Source organism: Sphaeramia orbicularis, chromosome 5 (genome assembly GCF_902148855.1).
Source record: "Sphaeramia orbicularis chromosome 5, fSphaOr1.1, whole genome shotgun sequence".
NCBI lineage: Eukaryota > Metazoa > Chordata > Actinopteri > Kurtiformes > Apogonidae > Sphaeramia > Sphaeramia orbicularis.
In genome coordinates this window covers 33,987,553-34,011,347 of record NC_043961.1, presented here as the reverse complement: position 1 = coordinate 34,011,347, position 23,795 = coordinate 33,987,553, and the positions used below count along the sequence as shown (strand labels likewise).

At 39.0% G+C, this 23,795-nt stretch overlaps 2 protein-coding genes across 2 annotated transcripts; both read left to right on the top strand.

Moving 5' to 3' along the window:
* Window positions 1–28: 28 nt before the first annotated feature.
* epha2a (eph receptor A2 a) lies at window positions 29–12,785 on the top strand. Its single transcript, XM_030135178.1, has 17 exons — window positions 29–192; window positions 1,543–1,610; window positions 3,099–3,735; window positions 7,448–7,603; window positions 8,118–8,450; window positions 8,626–8,753; window positions 8,879–9,056; window positions 9,159–9,261; window positions 9,526–9,578; window positions 9,688–9,813; window positions 9,905–10,090; window positions 10,194–10,255; window positions 10,449–10,658; window positions 10,846–10,995; window positions 11,221–11,414; window positions 11,519–11,674; window positions 11,959–12,785. Exons 1-17 carry the CDS (start codon window positions 117–119, stop codon window positions 12,065–12,067), a joined length of 2,925 nt encoding a protein of 974 aa, XP_029991038.1. The 5' UTR covers window positions 29–116; the 3' UTR covers window positions 12,068–12,785.
* Window positions 12,786–20,332: 7,547 nt separating this feature from the next.
* cplane2 (ciliogenesis and planar polarity effector 2) lies at window positions 20,333–23,782 on the top strand. The gene is made up of 5 exons (XM_030135498.1): window positions 20,333–20,668; window positions 21,187–21,339; window positions 21,465–21,589; window positions 21,738–21,879; window positions 22,986–23,782. The coding sequence occupies exons 1-5, from the start codon at window positions 20,557–20,559 to the stop codon at window positions 23,204–23,206; spliced, it is 753 nt and encodes a 250-aa protein (XP_029991358.1). The 5' UTR covers window positions 20,333–20,556; the 3' UTR covers window positions 23,207–23,782.
* Window positions 23,783–23,795: the final 13 nt, after the last annotated feature.

The window sequence follows — 23,795 nt, the reverse complement described above, 5'->3', positions numbered from 1 at the left end:
GGGCTGTGGGCTCGTGCTCACTCAGCCGGTGGAGTCAAGTATTTGGCAGAGACAGAGAGGGGACGCACGGACGTACGGACGGACCGCAGGCTTCAGGGGGTTTAGAGTGTGGAACCATGGAGCTCCGTCGGGTCAACGTGTTCGTGTTTTTATTTATTAACCAAGTTATCTTCAGTTTCCAGTCGAAAGAACGTAAGTAGATACACTTTTGAAGCTGTAAAGTTGTGAGAAAACAGAGAGGCACCTCATGAGTCAGGAGGTTGGAATTCCATAGTCTGTTATAAGTGATTTATGGCTTTACTTCTGCTGTTAAACTTTTTGGTTGGATAGTTAAAATTCCTCTTGAAAAAACCGTCTTTGTTTTACTTTTATAAGCTGTTTGAATATTTCTTAAACTAGATGTATAAACTAGTATAATAGTATGTTCCTATACTAATGCCATAAAGGATTAAGCCATGGCTTCTTTCTGTCAGTTTTATACAGAACTTTTCTATTGGTAGATTACACTGGTCTACGAGTAAAAGCCTCCAGAACAAAAGTAGTGAAACTTCACCAAGTTATTTTTTTTTCCACAAATAAAAATAAATAAATAAATAAAAAGTTAAAAATGCTGGTTGGCTTAAGTTTCAGTCATGAGTCAAAATGTGAAATTCTGTCAATTAGTGAGAGAATGGGTTTTACTCAAACTGAATGTTTATCTCTGAGCTACTAGATCTACTTCAAAATGCTGTCTATAAATGACAAAACATTCACTTGGCAACTTCTTTATACTGGAACGTTGATAAATCTGTTGTATTAATGTACATACACCAATATATGTGTAATAACACTTTATTGTATACACTGAAAACAGCAACTAACCTGCACTTTTGCTATTTGTTATCCAATTAATCTTATTAAAAAGTATGTAAGATTTAGCACATTAAATCTCTGAGGCAGGAAATATCTTAAAAAAAAAAAAAAATGGTGTAGACCAGTGGTATCATAGACCCTTGTGAGCTTTAAGGGCCACCTGTGTTCTGCCCCAACATATCACTTTAGTTGAACTCCTTGTGCAGATTCATGTATTTCCCCCGTCATGGTAATCTAACTGCCCACGCCTTTCTCAGACATTATTAGTGCTGTATCCTGGACCTGGAGGACACGGTCAATGAAGTCCTGAATCAGACTGACATGCCTTATTATAGTGTCAAAGCATGGCATGTGCCCCCCATAAAGCTGTTGGCCCCAGAGATCAAGGCAGATGATTTTATTGTAGGCTACCATCCACACGTATTTATTTCTAATTATTTATGACTTAAACACACTTGGTCTGTTTGATTTATTAATGATTAATATTTAATCCATAGCTTATAATAGTTCTATAAATTAATAAAACATACAAAGACCTGTCAAAGATGTATACTTACTCTTTGATAAAATGTATTAATTGAAGTTAATAAATGATCATTCTATACTTAGATTTTTTTTTTTAAACCAATGTATTGGTGCTTCTTTGGTTGTCAAGACTCACGTCATGTGTTTTTCTGTTTGTCCCTGTAGAAGTATTGCTGGATATGAGAGCTTCAGGAGGAGAGTTGGGGTGGCTGACGTTGCCATATGAGAACGGAGTGAGTATTTATACCTCAACAGGCATTTTTAAGACTTCAGGTTCAGGACTTGAAACTCTTCTCTGTTTAAGACAACAGATAGAGAAAAGGAGGCTGAAGATTAGCTGCTGTGAGAATATGGCTTAGTAACAATAACTGAGGTCTCTTTCTGTTCATTCGGTCGACTGAAAAAGATTTCTGGGAGAGATGGAATGAGTGGCAGCTATGAGGTTTGGCAGAGCTCAGCTAGTCTTGTGTTAACGCTACCCTTTCATAAAGAACTTATGAATGCCATTAAAATGTCAAAGTTCAACCTACATTTAAATTTACAGTACCAAAATGCATCTAGCACAGTCCCAGTAGATTGTTTTCATTCCAATACCAAACCAGAAAACTCAATAATTTGGGGATTTTTTCCTGGGATTCGTCTTTAAATTCAGATGTGACACCAGTGAGATTGGTATAAAGACGTAAGAAACAGAAATACTGCGCCATATGTGGAGAACCATCCCTCTATCTATAGTTCAGTGGCTTTACATCTAAAAAAAGTAACAGGACATGGCCACTTCCACTGTGTGGGCTTCATTTCATTTGTGACTGTTCTCAAAGATCCTAGGATTTTCATTTTATCGGAGAGGATTTCCGCCTCTCTATCACGTCTTCTTTGTGCACATCCTACTTTGTCTACTTGTTAAATCTGTTTAAATTAGTACGTGCAATTTGAGATGATTATCACTGGGATTAAAAGTATGTGATCTTGGTTTAGAAGACATATTTGAATACTTTATCTTATAAATTCAGTGCTAACACTCTCAGTAGACAATAGAAGTCGGATGGTAATTAACATGGGCTGCCTGAAGTATACATAAAGCTACATAAAGGACTATGGTTTTAATTTGACTTTTTCAAATAGAAAAGATGTTGTTTTGAAAAGAAAAAAAAAAATAAAATTACTGTTCTTTAACAGTGAACATAATGGGAATCTGTTTTAGTTTCAGGAGCACACCAGTAGTACTAACATGTGAGGTGTTAAATGGAGGCTTTTAATCTTTCTTCTCGTCATTACTTTCCTCTCTTAAAAAGTCTTAATTACTGCCAATTTCTCTGCTGAGTCTTTGCAATTTTCTCATAAAGCTTATTTAACTGCCATAAACGTTAGCTGGTGTTCTACTACAGTGTTTGCTGGACTTGCGTCTGCCTCACACACATGGACCCTCTTGTGCGTTAGTGGAAAACCACACACGTCGTCAGCACAGCACATGTCCAGGCCAATAATCTTAATGTGTGGAAAAAAACTCCTGCTCACTTTTTCACTTTATGAGCCTCTCTCAACATGAAAGAGGAGGTGTCTCATCAGTCATTTTTTTGGCCAGAACAAAGCTTTCGAACCAGTACTTATTCTGGAAAAGAGGTTTTTCTCCTGTCATTAATGTTGCTTTGTAAAAGTGACTTTTGCCCCTTAAACTGATCACTGTTCTCTATCTTTATCTTTTTTTCTATATGCTACAGTGGGAGATAGTCCAAACAGTGGTGAATGGCTCACTTCTGTATACCTACAGTGTTTGTAACATAGAATCCACTGAACAAGATAACTGGCTCCGCACAACATTCATTCAGAGGCGCCCAGGGACAACACGGGTCTCTGTGGAGTTACGATTTGTTGTGAGAGACTGCAACACTTTTGGTGGTGCTTCAGTATCCTGCAAAGAGACATTCAACCTTTTCATCTCAGAGGCCGATGCCGACGTGGGAACCAACTTCCGGACAGGCCACTTCCGCAAAGTGGCCACCATCGCCCCTGATGAGATCACACGGGGTCGTGTGCTGAAGGTCAACACTGAGACGAGGACAGTGGGACCTCTGTCGCGGAAAGGGTTCTACCTGGCTTTTCAGGACATGGGCGCCTGTGTGGCTCTGCTCTCAGTCAGGGTGTACTACAAGACGTGTCCATCCACAGTGCAGAGCCTGGCAGTGTTCCCAGAGACAGTGGCAGATACTCTGAGGGAGGTGGAAGGATCCTGTGTGGAGAATGCCGTCAGTCAGGCCACCCCACGCATCTACTGCACAGCTGACGGTGAATGGGTGGTTCCTGTGGGCCAGTGCCAGTGTCTTGCTGGCTACGAAACTACCGGGGACTCTTGCCAAGGTAAGCACTGCTGAAAATATGCCACGCATTCAAGTGAGACAAGTTTATGTTGCCATGTGAGTTGTAATAAATGAAACACCTCCAGCCACTACTTTGGCAAAGTGGGAGAAATGAGCTCAGAGGAATGTTAATCATCACAAAAACACTCCATATCTGTAGTGAAGTAGGATAGCTGCAACAGGATTAAGAATGGGAAGAGGAGGAATCAGGGGAGATGCCTGAACTTGTTTGTTTTGTATTGTGGCAACCATGGATTGCTCCATAAGGTGGAGATAAAAATGACTGCGAATATTTCAACTGTGGCTTAACAGTCTCCTGTATCGCTGGTGTATCATCTCTTTACCTGTTGCTCAATAGCTCATTCTTTCCGCTGCCTTCTCTCTTTTCTCAGGACTCAGGAATGGGGCAGGGCTGAGGTTATGTTACTGTAAAGGTTGATGGCTTGAGGCGATTGTCTACAAGGAAAAACAAAACAAAAGCAAATGTTCTCTTCTACACATGTTGATTCTATATTTAATTCCTTTCATACAGAAGAAGTGACAAAAATAAACTCAGTCAGCATATGTACTTAATTAATCATTTATTAGCTGTTTATTTAAAAGATTTACTCATTGTATGGTATTACTAAAATATTTGGTATAGAGGTGAGAAAAGAGATTTACAAGGGAAGAAACAAAACACAAAAAGTGGAATTTTAAATATTTTGTGGTTTTTGTCTATTCCTGTGTTTTACACCAAAAATAACGTAAAGAATGCAAAAACTTTGGAGTATGCACTGCCCTCCAGAAAGAAGTGTTAGTGGATTCAAGAGTCTGTGCAAAACCTATTAATGTTAAAGACACAGCTGCGGTTGTCTTACTGTATGTGCTCCTACTGTTTGGGTGGAAGTTGGCTGTTCTTTGGCATTCATGGGGTGTGGTGTGCTGAACTGTCTGGAGGAAGCGTGGGAGGAGAGAGGGTACAGAGAAAGGAGGAAGGAGGGAGGCAGGGCACAGTATGTTGCGGGGATTTCTGAAAGGCATTCTTTCACCCTCGCGTCACCTACAGCACTGATTGACTAAAGGAAGGGCCGTGTGAATGTGTCAGAATGAGTACCTGAGTGGTGTGTCTTCTCCTCGCAAGTATTTGTTTGCTTCAGTTGCCAAGGCGACAGAAACCACAGATTACAGGGAAGGGGATGACACGCCTATCAGAGGTTAGACTGAGTCAGGCTGTGGTTTATGACTCCTGATGGTCCGAGTCACCTTGACGGGCTGAGTTCGGCCTCTTCTTGGAAGCTACCCCTGCAAATGAACAGATCATTCATACCTCTGATAGATAATAACACAGTCCTGCACTTCAAAGAGTGAATCTCGCTCTGAGGTTGAAAAAAAAAAAAAAAAAAAAAAACAGAGACAGAGAAAGACACAAAAGCAGAGGAATGTCCCAGACTGTGAGGTTTGTAACCAGTCGTGGACTCTGAGCCATGCACCTGAAGCGGAAGTTGGCAGGGAGATGAGAAAAGGAAATATTTATGATAGGAGAAACTATGATTCCAAAGGCTGGAGGATGATCTGATGAATAGGATACAGGAAACATGTTGCTTCTAGTTTCATTTGGTGTAATACAGCCTCATTCCAACTTTACATTTACAAGAGAAAAGTGATATCCTTAGAGGCTCGGGGCCTGATGTGGATTCCACTGAAGAGCACAACTGTTGTGGGAAAAGGAAGTATGGGAGATGAGGAGGAATGCTGACTGACACAAATAAGCAGGTTGTCCTTGGTCGGAGGGTGGGGAGCAAGTCGACAGTTGGTGCATGAGGATGGTTAGTTTCGTGGCTGCTTAGTTAGGTGTGGAGTGTAATTTAGTCAAGAGGATTAGTAGAGCAACAGGACAGCTGTTAGCCAATGACATGCCCCGCTTTGCCTCTCTTTGCTCTTTCATCCGGTTGTTAACACACGCAACGAGCTCCCTAATCCATGTTCCCACTCATTAGAACAATGGGTCAACACAAAGAGCAAAAAACAGATTCCATTAGCAGATGCACCAGTGCGGAACACGAGTCCTTTTCACATGTGTGCTTTAGTCAAAAGGTGTGTGAAACAATGAGATGCACCATCCCATTCAACAAGTGAGAATAAAAGTTAGTTGAATGGAAGTTTTGGGTCAATTATTAAAAAAAATTATAACATTTTCCATGTGTTTTCCTCATCTTAGATACTGTGAATTTTTGTTATTGCTGGTATTTGACTAGAAATTGTGCATTTTTGCATTATTTATGAATGCTATTATCTTCAACTTAAAAAACATAAAACAATCTACTTATCAATGAAATGGATACACACATTTTGCAATGATTAAAAATGTTATTTTCAGAAAAACACAGCCAATTCCCTTCCTTTCAGACACACTAAAAATACATAGATTTGAAGCAAAAAAGACACCCCTAAAGAAATTATTAAGTATTGGCTGTTTGTTGCAGTAACAGTGTTTGTATTTATACACTACACACATGCCGCCGTTTGGTGTAATGAAGAGTGCAACATATTTATGGCACCACTCTGTCCAATCTCAGGGACAATAGATGAATAGGGCTGGAGTTTCTTTGGTACGTGACAGAAGTCCTGCTGCTTCAGCTCAAGATGAAATGAGCTGGCCTCCTTTTCTTATGCGAAAAGACCTCGACTACACCCCCAGACCCGCCAAGTGACTCCCCAGAGAGAACTTCTGTTGGTGCTCCAGACCTCTCCCCATCCCCCACCCTCCATCTATTCATCTTTATTCCTCCTGCTCAGACTCAACCTGCTCCTTCTCCTCCGCCAAGGCATTACTTGGAGTGCAAAGGTCCTTCTGCCTTTGTGGGGAAGTAATGCGACTACGTCTTCAGCCCAGGGTTCACTTGACCCCTTCCTTTGGCCACCAGCACAGGGGCCAGATGAAAGGTAGCTCCCTAGGGAGACGGCAGACTGAAAGCAGAGGCAGGAGATCTTTCATACCATCCATTATTGTACAGTTTTTACTGTGCTCAGAGCCTTTTTCCATCACTGTCAGAAAATATGTGCATCTGTTTCCATAAGCACTGAAATCATACTCGTCTCCAGCAGCTTTTCCTCTTCCTGATTCTTGTGTCTTAAAAGTATTCGACCTTGCATGTTGTAATTTGCGACTGGTGTCAGGGGTTAGCGGAAGGAAGGAAGAAAGGGAGGAAACATCAGCCTCAGACTGGCTTGCAGCTCTGCAATTCAGTCACCCTGGTTTCTGTCCAGTCTGCATGTTCATTAACCTCCCATGCCCTGGAAAGCTGTTTATCTTTGTCCTGAAACACTCTACCAGTGTCCAAGGTGTCATTTCCTTTTGCAAAAACACAAATATTATCTTCCAAAGTAAAGAGTTCACAAGAGAAAGGCAGATCAGATCACCTGATGGATTTAATGCTCCGCTGTCATCCGGTTGACACTGGCAGTGTGACCTGAGATCAGGCCTTTAGGCGAAAAAGGCGAGTGGAGACAGATCGTCAGGGAAATCCCTTTTCATTCCTCTGGATACAAAGACCCTGTGATTATAGGTTACTCATAACAAATGCTTCCTGTCAGGTGGGACGGCCTGGTATTACAGAGAGAGCTTCATTGTTTGCGTTTTGATCAGTCACTCCTTCCTGTGTTTGTCTGTGTCACAGTTATTCCAATATGTCATGTTTAAGTTAACATGTTCCATTCTCTGTTGCCCACAGCATGCAAACCGGGATACTTCAAGCCGTCTGTGTCCAACGAGTTATGTCAGGTTTGTCCGGAGAACACCAGACCCTCCACAGCCGGTGCCACTGAATGCGAATGTGAGGAGGGTTTCTTTCGCTCCCCTTCAGACCCTCTGACATCACCCTGCTCTGGTAAAAGCCCTACCTTTTTCTCAGATCACTTATAAAAGTCAACTTATAAACTTTCAGTTTTGAACATCAGACTATGTACAAACACATCAGTAATGAATATTAGAAATTACTTGGGACTTCTATTTTTAGTCTACTTGAAATGCTTAGAAAATGTATGTCATATAAGTATTAAAAAGGTTTGAAAAGGGAGCAAGGACAAAAGAATATAAAGGCTATGTAACTCAAAGACTTTAGGGTTTGGTTACGCTTTTCAATAACCCTTTTCTTAGGTTTCAGGTTTAGTGGAAGGTAGGTTTTTAGTTTAGGGCCTTTTGTTGGGTTTGAATGCCTTTGTGGGTTGGAAATGTTACTATATATGTATTTATAAGATTATATACTTAATGTCTGAGCACCTGTTGACAAGTTCTATCCCACATATTAGTTTTTTTTTTTTAATGCTGTATTTTTGCTTCAGTGGTTTGTGAGTAATCTGTTCTTAACTAACTGTCCTCTGGTGTCTCTTTTTCTCCCAAAGCTCCGCCCAGTGCCCCTCGTGACCTCACTTCCACCACCCTGTCAACAGAGGGCAAGCTCCAGCTGTCCTGGAGTCCACCTCTAGTGACCGGAGGCCGCAGTGACCTCACATATAGCGTGGTGTGCGAACACTGTGAGGGAATGTTGTGTATCCCGTGTAGTGACAAGATACGCTTCGATCCGGGCTCTACAGATCTGCAGGACACTGCGGTCGTCATCAGTGACCTGGATTCTCATCTCAACTACACATTCACCGTGGAGGCTCACAGTGGCGTGTCTCAATACAGCTCTAAGAGGCTGACAGCAGTTATCACCACTGCTCTGGACTATACAGGTGAGCACGTACCCCTTTATTGCATGTTAAAAGGTACAATAGAAGGGCTTACTGCTCAAACAGAACCACAGTCTGACCACTGAATCCCAGAGGCTTTCATTTCTAAATGTCCTTTCCAAAGAGTGTGATTAGTCACTAACCATTATTTTGCTTTCTGTCTGTCACCAACCATTAGATGCCCCCAAGGTGACGTTTATCCATCTGGATGAGCGCAGCCCCACCAGTCTGTCTCTGTCCTGGTCTTTGACTCGCAGACCTCCAGCCCACATCAGTCACCGCTATGAGCTTATGTACCGCAGAAAAGTAAGACAGAGAGCCCTTTTGTTTGCCCATTTCTTATTCAAACTTAAGGCTGTTGTCAGACATTCAAAAGAGGAGAGTCTCTGGTTAATATTTTAAATCCCACTATTTTTATTTCCTCTTTACAGGAAGATGAAAATGAAAAAGATGTAACCACCTACACAGTGCTGATTTTGGAGAAAAGTTCAGTCCAGATTAATGACCTCTCCCCAGACACTACTTACATGTTCAGAGTTCAAGCTATTAGTCCTGAGGGAAACCCCGGCAGTTACAGCAAGGAGTACGAGTTCCATACTTCACCACTAGGTACCAACAGCTTTAAAAACACCACATTTCTCAGTTTTCTGTTTGCAATTACAATTAAGATTCTTATGTTGATTCATATGTTGATTTTTATGATTTTCACAGCAGAGTCTCAAATCCAGAACAACTCCACCATGGTTCTGGGAGCTGTAGTTGGCATTGCGGTTATTCTGCTTGTTGTGGTGGCTGTCCTGCTTCTGCGTAAAAGGTTGGTGGCGACACTCTTTGTATGTCATTCAGATAAATGATATCTACAGACCTTCAGACTGTGTGTTCATGTGCCACAAGCTCGAGCAAATTAAGGATATTCTGGTGTGACAGCTCATGGAGCGTTTATCAGGAATAAGGCAGTCCTGTTATTGAGTTCAGCCTCTGTCTTTTGCAGCTGAGACTGACCTGCAATTACCGCAAAGCCAGTCTGTTTTTTGTGTTTAGTCTTACTGTGATTATTTACTGTATGCTTTCTTCTCAGGAGACTGAGGTCTCGTGGCAGAGGAGGACCTGAGGATCCCTACTTTTCAACAGGTTAGAAAACAAAACATGCAGCAAAGGTTTACCATAAAATATTGGTGGAAAAAATATATGTAAATCCAGTATTACAATGTTTAATAATTTGACCATATTTCCTCCACAGATCAGCTGAAGCCTCTGAAGACTTACGTCGATCCACACATGTATGAGGATCCTAACATTGCCATCCAGAAGTTTGTCACAGAAATTGATCCTGGCTTCATAAGCAAGCAAAAAGTCATCGGTGTTGGTGAGTGTTTGTGAACAACCGTCTGTCCATTTACTCAATTCTCAAAGTGCTGCCTTCTAATATTCCCTCATGTTGTCCCTCTGCTGATTAGGAGAGTTTGGGGAGGTGTTTCGAGGAGTGATGAAGACCCCCACCAGAGGAGAGGTGCCTGTGGCAATTAAAACCCTGAAGCCAGGCTACTCAGAGAAACAGAGGCAGGACTTCTTGGGCGAGGCCAGCATCATGGGCCAGTTCTCACATCCGAACATCATCCGCCTGGAGGGAGTCGTTACCAAATGTGAGTTTTCACATCTGGCAAAAATCATACATCAAAAAATGTACTTCTGTGACTTGCCTGTGTAGATTTCATTTACTAACCGAGACTTATTTTTTATTTTCAGTCAAACATGCTATGATAGTGACAGAATACATGGAGAACGGAGCTCTCGACATGTATCTGAAGGTAAATCGACTAAACATTACATGGTTTGAGTTTCATACTGATCTGATTAGCTCAGCAAGTAATTAAACAGCAGTAAACAATAGTGTGTAATTATAAATCATAGAAATGTATACAGTTATAAGTAAAACTGACAAAAACATTGTGCTGTGTTGAACAGAGTTGTAGATTTAATATTTATTGGTCTAAAATTTAGGACCGTGATGGAGAAATTCCTTCATACCAGCTTGTGGGAATGCTGCGTGGCATAGCTGCTGGTATGAAATACCTGTCAGACATGAGCTACGTCCATCGCGACCTGGCAGCGAGGAACGTTCTGGTCAACAGCAACCTGGAGTGTAAAGTGTCTGATTTCGGTCTGTCTCGCGTGCTGGAGGATGATGCAGAAGGCACCTACACAACCAGAGTGAGTTCAACAGCTATAAATCACAGCAGAGAATAACCCCTGCTTTTTTCTCTTTCTAGCCAATTCCAAATTGCTAATGGTGATTTCATTCTCAAGTGTCCACACTAAATTGTTGCTCTTTCAGCGCCTTGTGTTTCCACTCCCTTCACCCGTTAAATATGATTTGTTAATGTTTCTCTTCTATCAGGGAGGTAAAATCCCCATCCGCTGGACTGCCCCTGAGGCCATTGCCTACAGGAAATTCACTTCAGCCAGTGATGTGTGGAGCTTCGGCATCGTCATGTGGGAAGTTATGGCGTTTGGAGAACGGCCCTACTGGGACATGAGCAACCATGAGGTATGGTTCATCTGTCGCAACCTTTTTCAAACTGTCACGGGTGAATAAATAATTACTTTGGCCCATGTAGGTCATCTTTTATGTATAAAGTGTAGTTCCCACCATTCTCTTCTAAAGAAAACAGCCTCTTTTTGGCACACCTCCTGTTCAAATCCTTTTCTGTCCCACCAGCCATAAATAAACCTCACATTTATTCACTGCTTTCCCTCTGTTCTCTTTCCTCAGGTTATGAAGGCTATCAATGAAGCCTTCAGACTTCCAGCTCCTATGGACTGTCCATCTGCGATCTACCAGCTCATGCTACAGTGCTGGCAGCACGACCGCTCAAAGCGACCTCGCTTCACAGACATCGTCAACATTTTAGACAAACTGCTCCGAAGCCCCGAGTCTTTAAAACCCATCGCCGACTTTGATCCACGGTATGTTGACAGTAAAACTGGTTCCTTTCTGTTCAAACATCATCCCCTGCACTCTGTGTAAATAAACTAAGTGAGTAATCTACATATACGTTTGTCTCTCACAGTGTGTCCATTCGCCTACCCAGTACCAGTGGCGGTGATGGTACCATGTTCAGGTCGGTGCCTGAGTGGCTCGAGTCCATCAAAATGAGTCAGTACAACGACAGCTTCGCTCGCGCAGGAATCACGACCATGGAGCAAGTGCTCGCCTTGAGGCATGAGTAAGTGCACATATGGCACAGGTGCAGCTTTGCTACGCCGCAGTAATTTATCTGGCACCAAGCCACGTTTTGTTGCAACACAGAGAAAGTATTGAGCTCTCATTTGCTTGAACATTTGTTATCCAGTTAGCGAATGCAGGAATACCCCACTCCGCCTCTGCCCATATCATTCCTCTCATTCTCTGCTGCCTTACCCTCTGCTTACCACTGCTGCCTCTAATGCAAAACAGAGTCCATATTGTTTTTAGCTCACTCTAAAGCTATCGAATATCTTTCCCTTTCAGAGACATCAGGAATATTGGAGTACGGTTGCCCGGTCACATGAAGAGGATAGCCTACAGCATCCTGGGTCTGAAAGATGAGACCAGCTCCCTCAGCGTGTTTGCAGTGTGATCTAAGCATTCCTCCAAATCAAAGTGCACTGACCGACCATGCCATTTCACTCATGGACAAGGAGGACTGAAGTGGGAGAGGAAACCGAGCTACGTTGCAGGTTTTTTTCTCACACAATGTGGCTCGACAGAACTGGACCCTCCAAGCCACTCAGAAATGACTGAGATTAAAAACACTTATGTACTTTATGATAAGAGAAGAAGAGTAATTTATCACTATGTAAAAATGGTTTTGAACATAAGCAGGTTTTATGAGGTTGTAAAAAATGATTATAAAAGTGAGCACAAAATGTGAGACTGTGAGCGTGCTTGGTTTTGTATTTACTGAAAGACTGAAATATTAGAGCCTCTGTATGATTAAAGGGCTATTTTTTCCAAGCACTCACTTTTTCCTGCCAGCGTATCTGGATTCTTAAGTCTGTTTTGCTATATTTTGTGATTAATGAGACTTGTTTAAAATTGGAATAATTATTCCTCTCAGGGCAAAGTATCAAACATTCTTATTGTTTGTAGTTAGTCTCTGTTTCATATCAATTTTCCTCAAGTCATTTCTTTGTTTACATCGCGTCTTAATACAGCTGTCCATTTTATTTAATATTTATTTTATTTTATATTTATGTCATATGTTACAAGAAAATTAACCTTCCTCTGACATATGCTTTCCAGGAAGGGTCTTTTTGTGTTTATATAAATAAAATCAGTGTTGCCTTGTGACTGGATCACTTTCTTCCTCAGCAGCCGTCTACTTGTGTTTGTTTTTTTGGTGATGCCTGTTGTCCAGATGGAGTTGATCAAACTCAGTGACTTTAGCGAAGTGGAGCAGAATGTCACACTCACACACAACTGAGCTTCATCATACAACAGTCACTCAGCTATGTTAAATTCCCCCCTGTGTTTACACTGGCAATTTATTGGCCAAGTGTCATTTTTGTGACAGTCCTACAGGCACCATCTTAAAAAATATGAAGTTTTTTACATTCTGCATTTCTAAGCCACTTGTTTGACTTAAATATTTATTTATAAAATGCCTTTTTTACTGAACAGTGTCACACAGAACAGTGGTTATGTCTTGTCCTGGATGCAGTCTGTTCATTCACGTCACCAGTTTGAGTTTTGTTAGTTGTTGCTTTTTCATGTTTTGGTTCTCGAAGTCTCAGTAAGTTTTTCAGTTGTAAAAATATCTTCAGTAATTGTCAATTACTGGTCCATTGTCAGTGACTCCACACTCCAACAGTTCCTTGCAATATCTTTTTTTATTAATAAGGTAACAGTTGCTCCTCATAACACTTTCTTCAATAAAACTACAGAGCTAGAGTACCTGAAGTTAAATGATTTTCTGAAATTTTCAAAAACATGCGTGAATAATCTACATTTCCACACCATCTCCAACATTCCTGAAGTCTATACATAACTTTATTGCAGTTAACCCTGTAGAGTCTTCACTTAGAAAAACAATGGACATTGTTTTGTTTGCATTTTTTCTTTCTTTGGGACAATAATAACTACCGTCAGTGTTTGTTTTTAACAAAGCCCCTCCAGGGTTTTCTTTTCTTTTCTTTTTCTTTTAAATATAGACATCTACTGAACAATGGAGGTTCGTGATTAAATCATTGTCTTGTTAAAACAGCAAGTCCAATTAAAATGTCAAAAATACACTGTTATACAGTGAAATTTATTCTAGTATATGTTATTTTTGCTGGGGAATCAATAAGACTAGAATTAGAATTATGAGCTTACTAGAGCATTGGTCTATGGGGATCCGTGGGTTCCAGATGTGGTAGATAATAAACTTACCTCTGACACAGTTCATTCCTTTAGTTTCTTGGTCAATTCCGCTGGCGTTTTCAGCTGAATAACCTCTCAGCTGGCATGTCTGTTTCAGCACACGAAATTTGACACCATGGCAACGTGGCCCTATTGTTTATCTGTTGCTAGGTAACCCACTTCAATTCTATGATTGGCGCTTTCACACACCATACTCGAGTCGGTGTCCACGTACGCTGGACCCCAAAGTCCACTTAATTTTATCCATGTGAATGCAACCGTTCTGTGCTCATGTACTGTGCCTGAGTCCATTTGAGAAGGTAGTCCTGGGTCCGGACTGCCCGTACTCCAGCATGGTACATTGCCGTGTGAATACGACCCGTGCCGGACAACGGAAGTGACCTAATCACCATTCTGACAACTGAAGTGGGTTAAGCACCAGGAAGCCATAGACGGCACTCCTCTTGTCTCCTGAAAAAACCTCAGATCCACGCAGCACCTGCCCGCCTTATCAAACAAACCACTCAGTGATATATCAGGGACAACAAAGGTCACTCTGCTTCTCTTTGCCTCAAACAGGCTAACAGACAGGTAAGGGTTTGTCCTCCTCTGACTTCCACGTTTGTTGGATAGCGACAGAATTCCTTCTACACCACCACCAACTGTTTCAGCCCTGTAACACCCATTTGTACTTGGGCACGGGCTGCGGTGTGCATGTGTGAATGCAACATCTTCAGGAAAGGTGTGAATGTATCCAAGAACGGTACGGACTGGAGTACGATGTGTGAAAGCGCCCTATGATTCTGGTCAAGGCCATTGTAAGGCTATTGTATTCCAAAATTACTAATATCTCCCAAAATATTGGTCCTATCAACTTGCCCTTTTCGCTAGTCTCTTCCTTGACCAAAAATACAAAAGTATGCCAAACTGCAGTAGTCAGCTCTTTCCGGATTCTGTGTGATGCCCAGGACACACAGACAAAGTCCACTTCCTCATTATATTATAGATCAGGGGTGTCAAACTCATTTTAGTTCAGGGGCCATATTCACCTAAATTTGATCTGAAGTGGGCCAGACCAGTAAAATAATAACATAATAACCTATAAATAATGACAGCTCCAAATTTTTGTCTTTGTTTTAGTGTAAAAAAAACCCCCCCAAAACATTAAATTATGTAAATTCTTACTTTTATAAACTATCAAAAAAAAAAAAAAAAAAAAAAAACCTGAAAAAAATGAAATTTAAATAAAAAAACATAAGAAAATTTAGTGCAGTTTTAACAATATTATTCCTCAACTTATCATTTCTACATGTGCATTATGGATCAGATCTACAAAGACACTAAACACTGAGGAACAGGAAGGAGAATTGTTAAAATTGTGCTTAATTTTCTTTAGACATTTCTGGTTGTTCATATTTGTTCAGGTTATTCACATTCAATTGTTTCAGGATAGTTTGTAAATGTAAATATTTTCATAATTTAATGTTATTTTTTGCACCAAAACAAAGAAAAAAAAAATGTTGTTAATTCTAGATTTTTTTGGCTTAATTCAAGATTTTTTGTTATTAAACTAAAGATTTCTTTTTTTTTTTTTTTTTTTTTTTTTTTTTACATTTTTTTTTTTTACATTTTTTTTGTTTAATTCAACATTTTTTTTTACTTAACTGAAGATTTTTTTTGGCTTAATTCAAGATTTTTTTTTACTTAATTGAAGATTTTTTTTTTTGGCTTAACTGAAGATGTTTTTTTTTACTTAATTGAAGATTTTTTTTTTTTGGCTTAATTCAAGATTTTTTTTTTTTTTTGCTAAATTTGAGATTTTTTTTTTGGCTTAATTGAAGATTTTTTTTTACTTAACTGAAGATTTGTTTTTGCGTAATTGAAGATTTTTTTTTACTTAATTGAAGATTTTTTTTTTTTTTTGGCTTAATTGAAGATTTTTTCCTTAATTCAACCTAATTTTTTTTTTTTTGCTTAATTCAATTCAAGACTGTGGAATTTTTGCACTTGGCAAAAACATCCTAGGGGCCGAACTGGACCCTTTGGGGTCAAACATGTGGCCCCCGGGCCACATGTTTGACACCCCTGTTGTAGATATACATCATAGAAATGCTGAAATATTAGATTTTTCCCTTCACATACTCTTGCACCGGCCACTTTGTAAGGTACATCTGCTCAACTGCATGTTAACACAAATAGATCGTAGACCAATCACATGACAGCAGCTCAGTGCATTTAATCACATAGACATGGTTGAGATGGTCTGCTGAAGTTTAAACCAAGCATCAGAAAAAGAAAAAATGGTTGTTGTTGCCAGATGGGCTGGTCTGAGTTTTGTAGAAACTGCTGATCTACTGGGATTTCCATGCATTACTATTTCTAGTGTTTCTAGTGAGAAAATCAGAAAATTTCCAGTGGGTGGCAGATCTCTGGATAAAAATGTTTTGTTTATGCCAGAAAAACATCAGTTACACAAATAGCCACTGGTTACAAACGAGATGTACAGTAGAATATCACCAAACACACAACATGATGCAGCGGCAGAATATACACTCAGTGGCCACTTTATTAGATACACCTGATATTAGCATGGTGTTCTTAATAAAGTGGCTATGAGTGTTTAATATAGTAATATTTAATACACTTAGGTGGATGACCTTTAAATGGGCCAATTCAAATTTGTCAGATCTTAAGGCTATCACTTGCCCTTCAGTGGACTGCTGATGTATCAAAATATCAAAAAATAAATGTTCATCTCACTTTCAGCTCTACCGAACAGAGCCGTCGTGTCTGGAATTTTTCATTGACAACTTCCTGTAAGGAGGTGAACTGAAAAGCCAAACTATTTAAAGACACAGCAACAACTGCGGATTCTTTTTTAGCTCAACATACCTATATTGAGTGTTGGAAATGAGTCCTTCAGACTGATTTATGTACACATTTTTCATAAAACTCAAAATGTGCACCACTAGCACATGTAGGACTCTGGGTAACTTGAACTTGATGGTGACAACTGATTGATAATTTTAGCATTTACACAGAAATATCCCCACACCTTCTCTCACACAAACACAAAGACTCACACAGTCCCGGTCAGAGGAGTGGCTAGAAATGTCAGACCTCTGGACAACATGGACAACAGTTTAACAAGAGTCCTGACACATTTAATATCTATAGTCTGTGTCATATTTAGCGGAATCATTCAGACACTCATCCCAAAGGCACCTCAGCGCTCAGTGGTCTATAAAACAGTCATACAAGATGACGCTCATACACCAGATGAGATGGAAGGACAGTCATCGGATTAGAATGAGCCACTCTTAGGTTGTCCTCATCCAAACTGTAGATACAGTCAACTAGAATGGAAAAAGGTTCAGGATCTCCACCTCCGCAGAGCTGCAGAGACCACAAATTCACAGGTCAGCTAAAAGGAGATCCAAAGCCATGTGATTTCAAGTTATGTTGTATGGTTTCACAGCTGTAAACATCTGTCTCAGGACATTCGTATCCAACGGGGAAAATCCAGGTTCTTGGAGATATTTTCCAGTTCGCGGTGGATGTGAGTGAATTCTCTCCTGAGGATGTTATCATTACATCTACCAACAACCTGATAGAAGTCCATGCTGAGAAGGTTTGGTTAAAAATAACTTGAACCCACAAAGACCCAGCGCTACTTTTGTGGCAGTTCCCAAGTGATTTTTTCTCTATTTTTAACTTTTCTTAAGTGATTTATCACCATTTATTCTAATAATATGCTCAGTATTTTGCATTCTTAAGTGAAAATCAGGTGTTTTTCTACGATGATTTCACTGATCATGACTGATGTTTATAAAAGCTTAAATTAAAATTGAAGGGAATTAAAAAAGAAAAACAGAGAAAATGGATTAAAAAGTGACTTTTTCAGTAAAATACTGTATATCATTAACTCAGTGTTTCTCAAACTGTGGGGCGGGCCCCCTAGGGGAGGCGTGAAAGCTTGCTGGGGGGGTCATGGGATCACTCCTGGGTGTTTTTTTTTTTTTTTTTCAGGTTACAACATGTAGCCGGTAGAACTAATGTTTTAGCGTTCGAGCACCCAGGACTCATTTTAGGGACGTACAACAAACAAATCTACTGCCATGGTGATCTGTCACTAGACTAGACAAAGAGTTTAAGTTTGGACAATGGACAAGGACTGGACTGGAAAAGACAAATGTGCAATGTTTGTGTTTTTGCACAGTTTGTACAGTTTGCACTTTAATGTTCTGAGATGTGCAATGGAAACGGGCTCATTGCAGCCACTGATATTGCTAAAATGTTCGTCTCTGTTTCCAAAATTTGTTTGTTGTTCTAAAAATAGGAACTTTACTGTCATAGTTGTAAGATAATTGCGGATTTCCTATTTTTATTTGGAAAAATATTGTCTCAGGGAGCAGTCTTGTTGAGTTTATTTGTATTGTTCAAGCAAAAATCTTAGTTACTTTTAATTTGCGCAACAAATAACTGAAGGAAAAACAAAAAGTATTGTTACAGTATTGATGTTTCTTCAACAAAAGTTATAATTGCACCACTGTTACAATGTTGTTGGGGTTGAGGGGGGCCTGGAGATTTTTCGTCCTCCGAAGGGGGGCCTGACAGAAAAAGATTGAGAACCACTGTATTAACTGAACATAAAAACAAGTGTCTCCATCCACTGTCAATGATCAAACTCCATGGGTTTTACTGGTGAATCAATGTTGTAGAAGATGATGGTGTTTCCATGTTCACTATGGAGCCTCTGAACGTCCAAATGGATCACATCTGATGACCATGAAAAGATGAATAACTGTATTTTACACTAGTTATCTACATGTATTAATAGAATTAGTGAATCAACTGTTATTTAACTTTTTATATCAGTAAATGATTTTGGTCACCAGTGGGTGTTTGGGTCTTCATGGGTTAAACTGTATCAATATTTTTAAAGTTTATTTTAATGACATGATATTTGAGTACAAATTCTTTAACTTATCTCGTCATGCAGATAGGACCAGATGGCACAGTCGCAAACACTTTTTCCCACCGATGCAAACTACCAGTGGATGTGGATCCCATATCTGTGACCCTGAACATGGAGAGCAGTGGGATCCTGACCGTCAGAGCTCATAGGGTAGCCCATGTTAGCATAGTGACATATATTCACATTTTCTCCTGATGTATGTGATCGTAGAACTTTTTGCTTTTTTTATTGTTCTATATTTGACCAGATGTGACCTGGTGATGCTGGTGTTCAATGGCATACAGTGGTGGGGAGAGGAACCAACCTCAACAGCATTCAGGACTATTAGAAATATGAGCAATGCCATTCCAGTGCACTTATGCCTAATAAAACTGCAAAAACTGTTCAAAAAGTCACATTTTCTGCTTTGTTATGGATATTCTGATATGTTGTAAAAATACTGTGATAAATTCTCAGCTCTCATGAAATATGAAAAGCCTGTGAGTCATTTCTGTCATGTGGTAACATTTTGTCCTCAAGTAAATAACATGTTTTCAAGATTGTATTACATGAGTGATATGTTTAGTGTTTAGGAATATAAACAGGTCAGGCTCAGAGACAAAAATAATGATTATGAGTTCCACATAAATCCATAGAACATAGCCATAGAGAAGGATTTAGTGTGTGAACCCTCTACAGATAAACACAACTTTTATGACATTACTAGGTTTTTTTTTTTTTTTTTTACATTTGTATGCATGTATTTGTTTGTTTTTGTTTATGGAAAAAAGATATTCCATAAAACATTCAAACCATAGCAGGGTGAACCTTCATGACTGTCAAACAGAATAATGATGGGTTAATACAATTGTAGCAGTGACAGTTACTTCATTTTGCAGTTGAGTTCCTCCACAAACAAAAAGCATAAATAAAAAAAAAATGAATAGAAGCAAACAAACAATAATACTTCAATAATAATACAATAAAACTTGATGTTAAACTGATGTTAAAGTACATGCTGATCAGCCTTGTCTATAAGTAAAAGATAATTTCAGTTTCATTTAAAAAAATTATTTTATGGTTCATGTTCTTGTTCAAGTTTATTGCCATGTGCCAAGAAAATTTAATTATCAATCAAGAAAATTACAATTACAGATTCTTACATTAAAAATGTAATGATTAAATTATATTTTAAAATAATATCAATAATTAAGTTTAATACTATGAAACTGATTATTAATTATTAAATGTAAATAAATAAATATTTTTCAAATTCAATGAATAGGCTATATAATAAAAACTACATGGTGTGTGTGTTTAATCAATTATTTCCGCTTAAGTAATGATGGAGCCCTAAATGTTTAATGTTCAAAGTTATTTTTTGGAAAATACAAGTTAAGAATAGATTTGTTTTCACCGTGTAACCAAAGGCTTAGAAAAGTAAAATATACATATTTTGTTTGACACTAAAGTTGAAGATTTAAACTGCGTTTCTATGGCAACTGGACATAGCGGAAGTGACGACGGCGGTTGTCAAGGGACATTTTAGTGTACGGAAGTTTGATTTTCATCGAGTTGTATCCATCCAGCTGCTCTCGGAGACTAGAAATATACGCAATTTGCAAACCACAATGGTTTCCAAGTAGTTTTGGCATCGTTTTAATCCCATCATAGGCTATTGTAGATACAAAAAAAACAACTGTATGTCCTGTTTAGACCTAACGCTTAAATGCTGTGATGCTAGCCTTCTAGCTAGGTAGAGTATCAAGATGACACAAGTTCCAGCTCCCGGATCCGTCGTCGTATCTGACTGGCATCGATGTAAAGACAGCAAAGACTATTTCAGCAAAATCCTACACAAGAAAAGGCGGAAAAACTTCGGTATGAAAGTTTATCCAGTTATTATCTGGGGTGATTTTTTTTTTATTCACGTTAGGTGGCTACTTTGGGTTCCATGCTGTGTGCAAGGAACAGGAGCTAATTTTAAATGAACTCAAAAATATTCTAATATAATTTATGTATTTAGGATGAGGAGGGTGAAATTAGTGAGGAAAAGGGGCAGTAAAAAAAGAAAAGCAAGATGTAGTGTTTTACTACTGGGCAACCATAAGTCAGACATTAAAATAACTTCAATATAATAGCAAAAGAAAAAAAAAAAAAAAAAAGACAGTAATAGAGTATTGAGCCTGACACTAAAAGTTACAGATATTACAGATCTAATATATACATATATTCTGGACAGTAAAGAAACTAAATCATAATGTGTGATTGACCTGTAGTTCACTCTTAGACATGTACCTTTTGGAAAGTACAGCAGTACACTTAACCAACTACTAATACACACCAAACTTTTAAAACATTTATATTCTCTAGTTGTCATTTTATTATTTGTTTTACAGGGCTGTTGGAGTCCCCAGTGATGTCCCCACTTAATGCTGTGGACACAGTTCAGTATAAAATCTTCATCTCCGGCAAGAGTGGAGTTGGAAAAACTGCTCTTGCTGCACGTCTTGCAGGCCTGAATATTCCTAACATGCATTATGAAACCACAGGTAGGTCAAAGACAAAGCATGACGAGTAATAGTAACCATTACGCAACTTTGCTACAGTCATTAAAATGGCTTCTGTTGACATTTTTATTCCATCAAGATAATCACTGTATCTTCTGTTACTTTAGGTATTGAGACAACAGTAGTGCATTGGCCAGTGAAACTAACAGAAAATGGCAGAGTGTTATTTTTCCGCCTGCAGCTTTGGGACTGTGGAGAAAATGCTTTGCGAAGATTTGACCATTTGCTTCCGGTATGTATAAAATACCTCATTTAGTCATATTGTGTTGAGACAAAAAAAAAAATTAGTGACAAATTTGCTAATTATTGTTTTATGTTCTAGATAAAAAGCAAAACTTTGAAGTTACACCATGTCTGAATACAGTTATTTTTACTTCCAGTCCTGTAAGGAACAGGTGGATGCTGTCTTGTTCCTCTTCTCCTTCACTGACAGGACGTCATTTGAAGATCTTTCAAATCAGATAAAGAAGTGGACTGAACCACCTCTGGATCGAGTTGTTAAATTAGTGGTTGGCACCAAGTATCCTTTCGAAAATGTAGTTTTACCAGTATCGGAGTAAACACATTCAGTTGTGGGATTTTTGTTCCTTCAATCCAGTTTAGATAATTGAGTCATTTTCTTACTGTCAGAACTTGCATGAAAACACTAACGGCTATATATTTACTGTGTATACTTAAAATGTAGAATGACAATAGCTTCATTTTTGTTATATAGATCCCACATACCTCTGACTGTCTTCCATCACAAGTTATCTTGTAACTACTGCCCAGTGTACTTCTTAGTCAAACATGAGTTTATGATGCATTTGTTATTTTAACCCATTAAGACCCAAACATCCACCGGCAACCAAAACCATCTACTGATCTAAAACGTTTAATAACTTCTGATCCACTAAACCCATCAATACATGTAAATAATTGGTGTAAAATGCAGTTTGTCATCTTCTCATGGTCATCAGATATGACCCATTTGGATGTTCAGAGGCTCCGTAGTTACCGTGGAAACATCATCTTCAACATTGATTCACCAGTAAAACCCATGGAGTTTGATCAATGACAGTGGATGGAGACACTTGTTTTTATGTTCAATTAATGATATCTTGGCTGAAAAAGTCACTTTTTCTTCAGTTTTCTCTCTTTTTGATATAACCCTCAACTTTGCTCTGATCTTTAATAAACATCATCATGATTGGTAAATTAGATATTCAAAAATACATGATTTTCACTAAAAAAATGCAAAATAAGGAATATTACAATCAATGGTAATAAATCACTTAAGAGAGGTTAAATATAGAGACAAATTCTTTTGGGAAATGCCACAAAAGTAGCACTGGGTCTTTATGTGCTGTGAATTAATACACATTTGTTGCTCCTGTGAGTGTTCCTCTTGCTCCAGATTGTATGCTTGACTAAATATAATACAATTTTAGTATAATAAGGAACATGGAATATGGGTTTACAGACAAAAGAAGTCCTTGGCTTTGATTACAAATTATCCTGTTATTTATCTTGGGTCAAACACTTGTTCATCATCTACCTTCCATTCAAAGGAAGAACATTGTATTATTAAAGCACTCATCACTTTAAAACAATGCCCACAAGTCCTTTCCTTGACATTTCCCTCCAGATTGATCTTTTCATGCACTGTGATGTAGCAGAGAAAGATGTGAGGGGTTTCCAGATGACGTCGGGTTTACCGGTGCTGCGTATGGGAGGGGAGGTCAGTGATGGACTTGGTGACGTAGCCCCCCTCCTCAACTGCCTGGCAGAAAACCTGTGGCATCAGGACTGTGTTACAGTCGGATCAGGCAGCTACCGTTCACAGCGGGAGACAGCAACTCTAATTTAATGTCAATATTACATGGAGACCATGAACAGTTTCATCTTTTGGTGGCATCCCCTTTGTCTGCCATGAGGTGAAATGGAGACAGGCACTGTTGAGACAGGCTGCTGTCTGTAATCTCAGCCTTTCCTTCCGATGACTTTTTTTTAACTCTGACAAGTATGTTTTGTTTATCTACTAGCAGAATGGTGTAAAATCTACTTCAGATTTTCATGACACTTGATGCAAGGACATGAGCCAAGGTTGCATCTATTAAAAGCTGGAGCTGATTCACAAAACAATACATTCCATTTAGTTTTTCCACTAACATTGTGTTTCATGAATTGCAGAGCTGCCAGTTCATGGCAGAAGGACATAATATCTAGGTAATTTTTATTGTTAAGTTTGACTGCCTTATTTCACAGATATTATGCAATTATTATAATTTGTGTTTCATAGCTTTCCCTGGTACTAAAAATTGTAAGAAAGATTTATTTGGGTGGTTTCAGTCGCTGTAAAGGGGCTCTGTTCATTTGCCAAAAAGCATAAATTGTACATTAGGCACTGTGGTAACATTACCAACAAGGATTTGTTTAATTTTTTTAACATCTTTATT

Excerpts from the sequence above, each read along its gene's own strand:
- epha2a (XM_030135178.1), top strand. The coding sequence starts at position 117 with ATGGAGCTCCGTCGGGTCAACGTGTTCGTGTTTTTATTTATTAACCAA. Across the intron at positions 10,091-10,193 it reads GGAGGGAGTCGTTACCAAAT|TCAAACATGCTATGATAGTG; the intron begins GTGAGTTTTCAC and ends TTTTATTTTCAG. Across the intron at positions 10,996-11,220 it reads GGGACATGAGCAACCATGAG|GTTATGAAGGCTATCAATGA; the intron begins GTATGGTTCATC and ends CTCTTTCCTCAG.
- cplane2 (XM_030135498.1), top strand. The coding sequence starts at position 20,557 with ATGACACAAGTTCCAGCTCCCGGATCCGTCGTCGTATCTGACTGGCAT. Across the intron at positions 20,669-21,186 it reads GAAAAGGCGGAAAAACTTCG|GGCTGTTGGAGTCCCCAGTG; the intron begins GTATGAAAGTTT and ends TTTGTTTTACAG. Across the intron at positions 21,340-21,464 it reads CATGCATTATGAAACCACAG|GTATTGAGACAACAGTAGTG; the intron begins GTAGGTCAAAGA and ends CTGTTACTTTAG.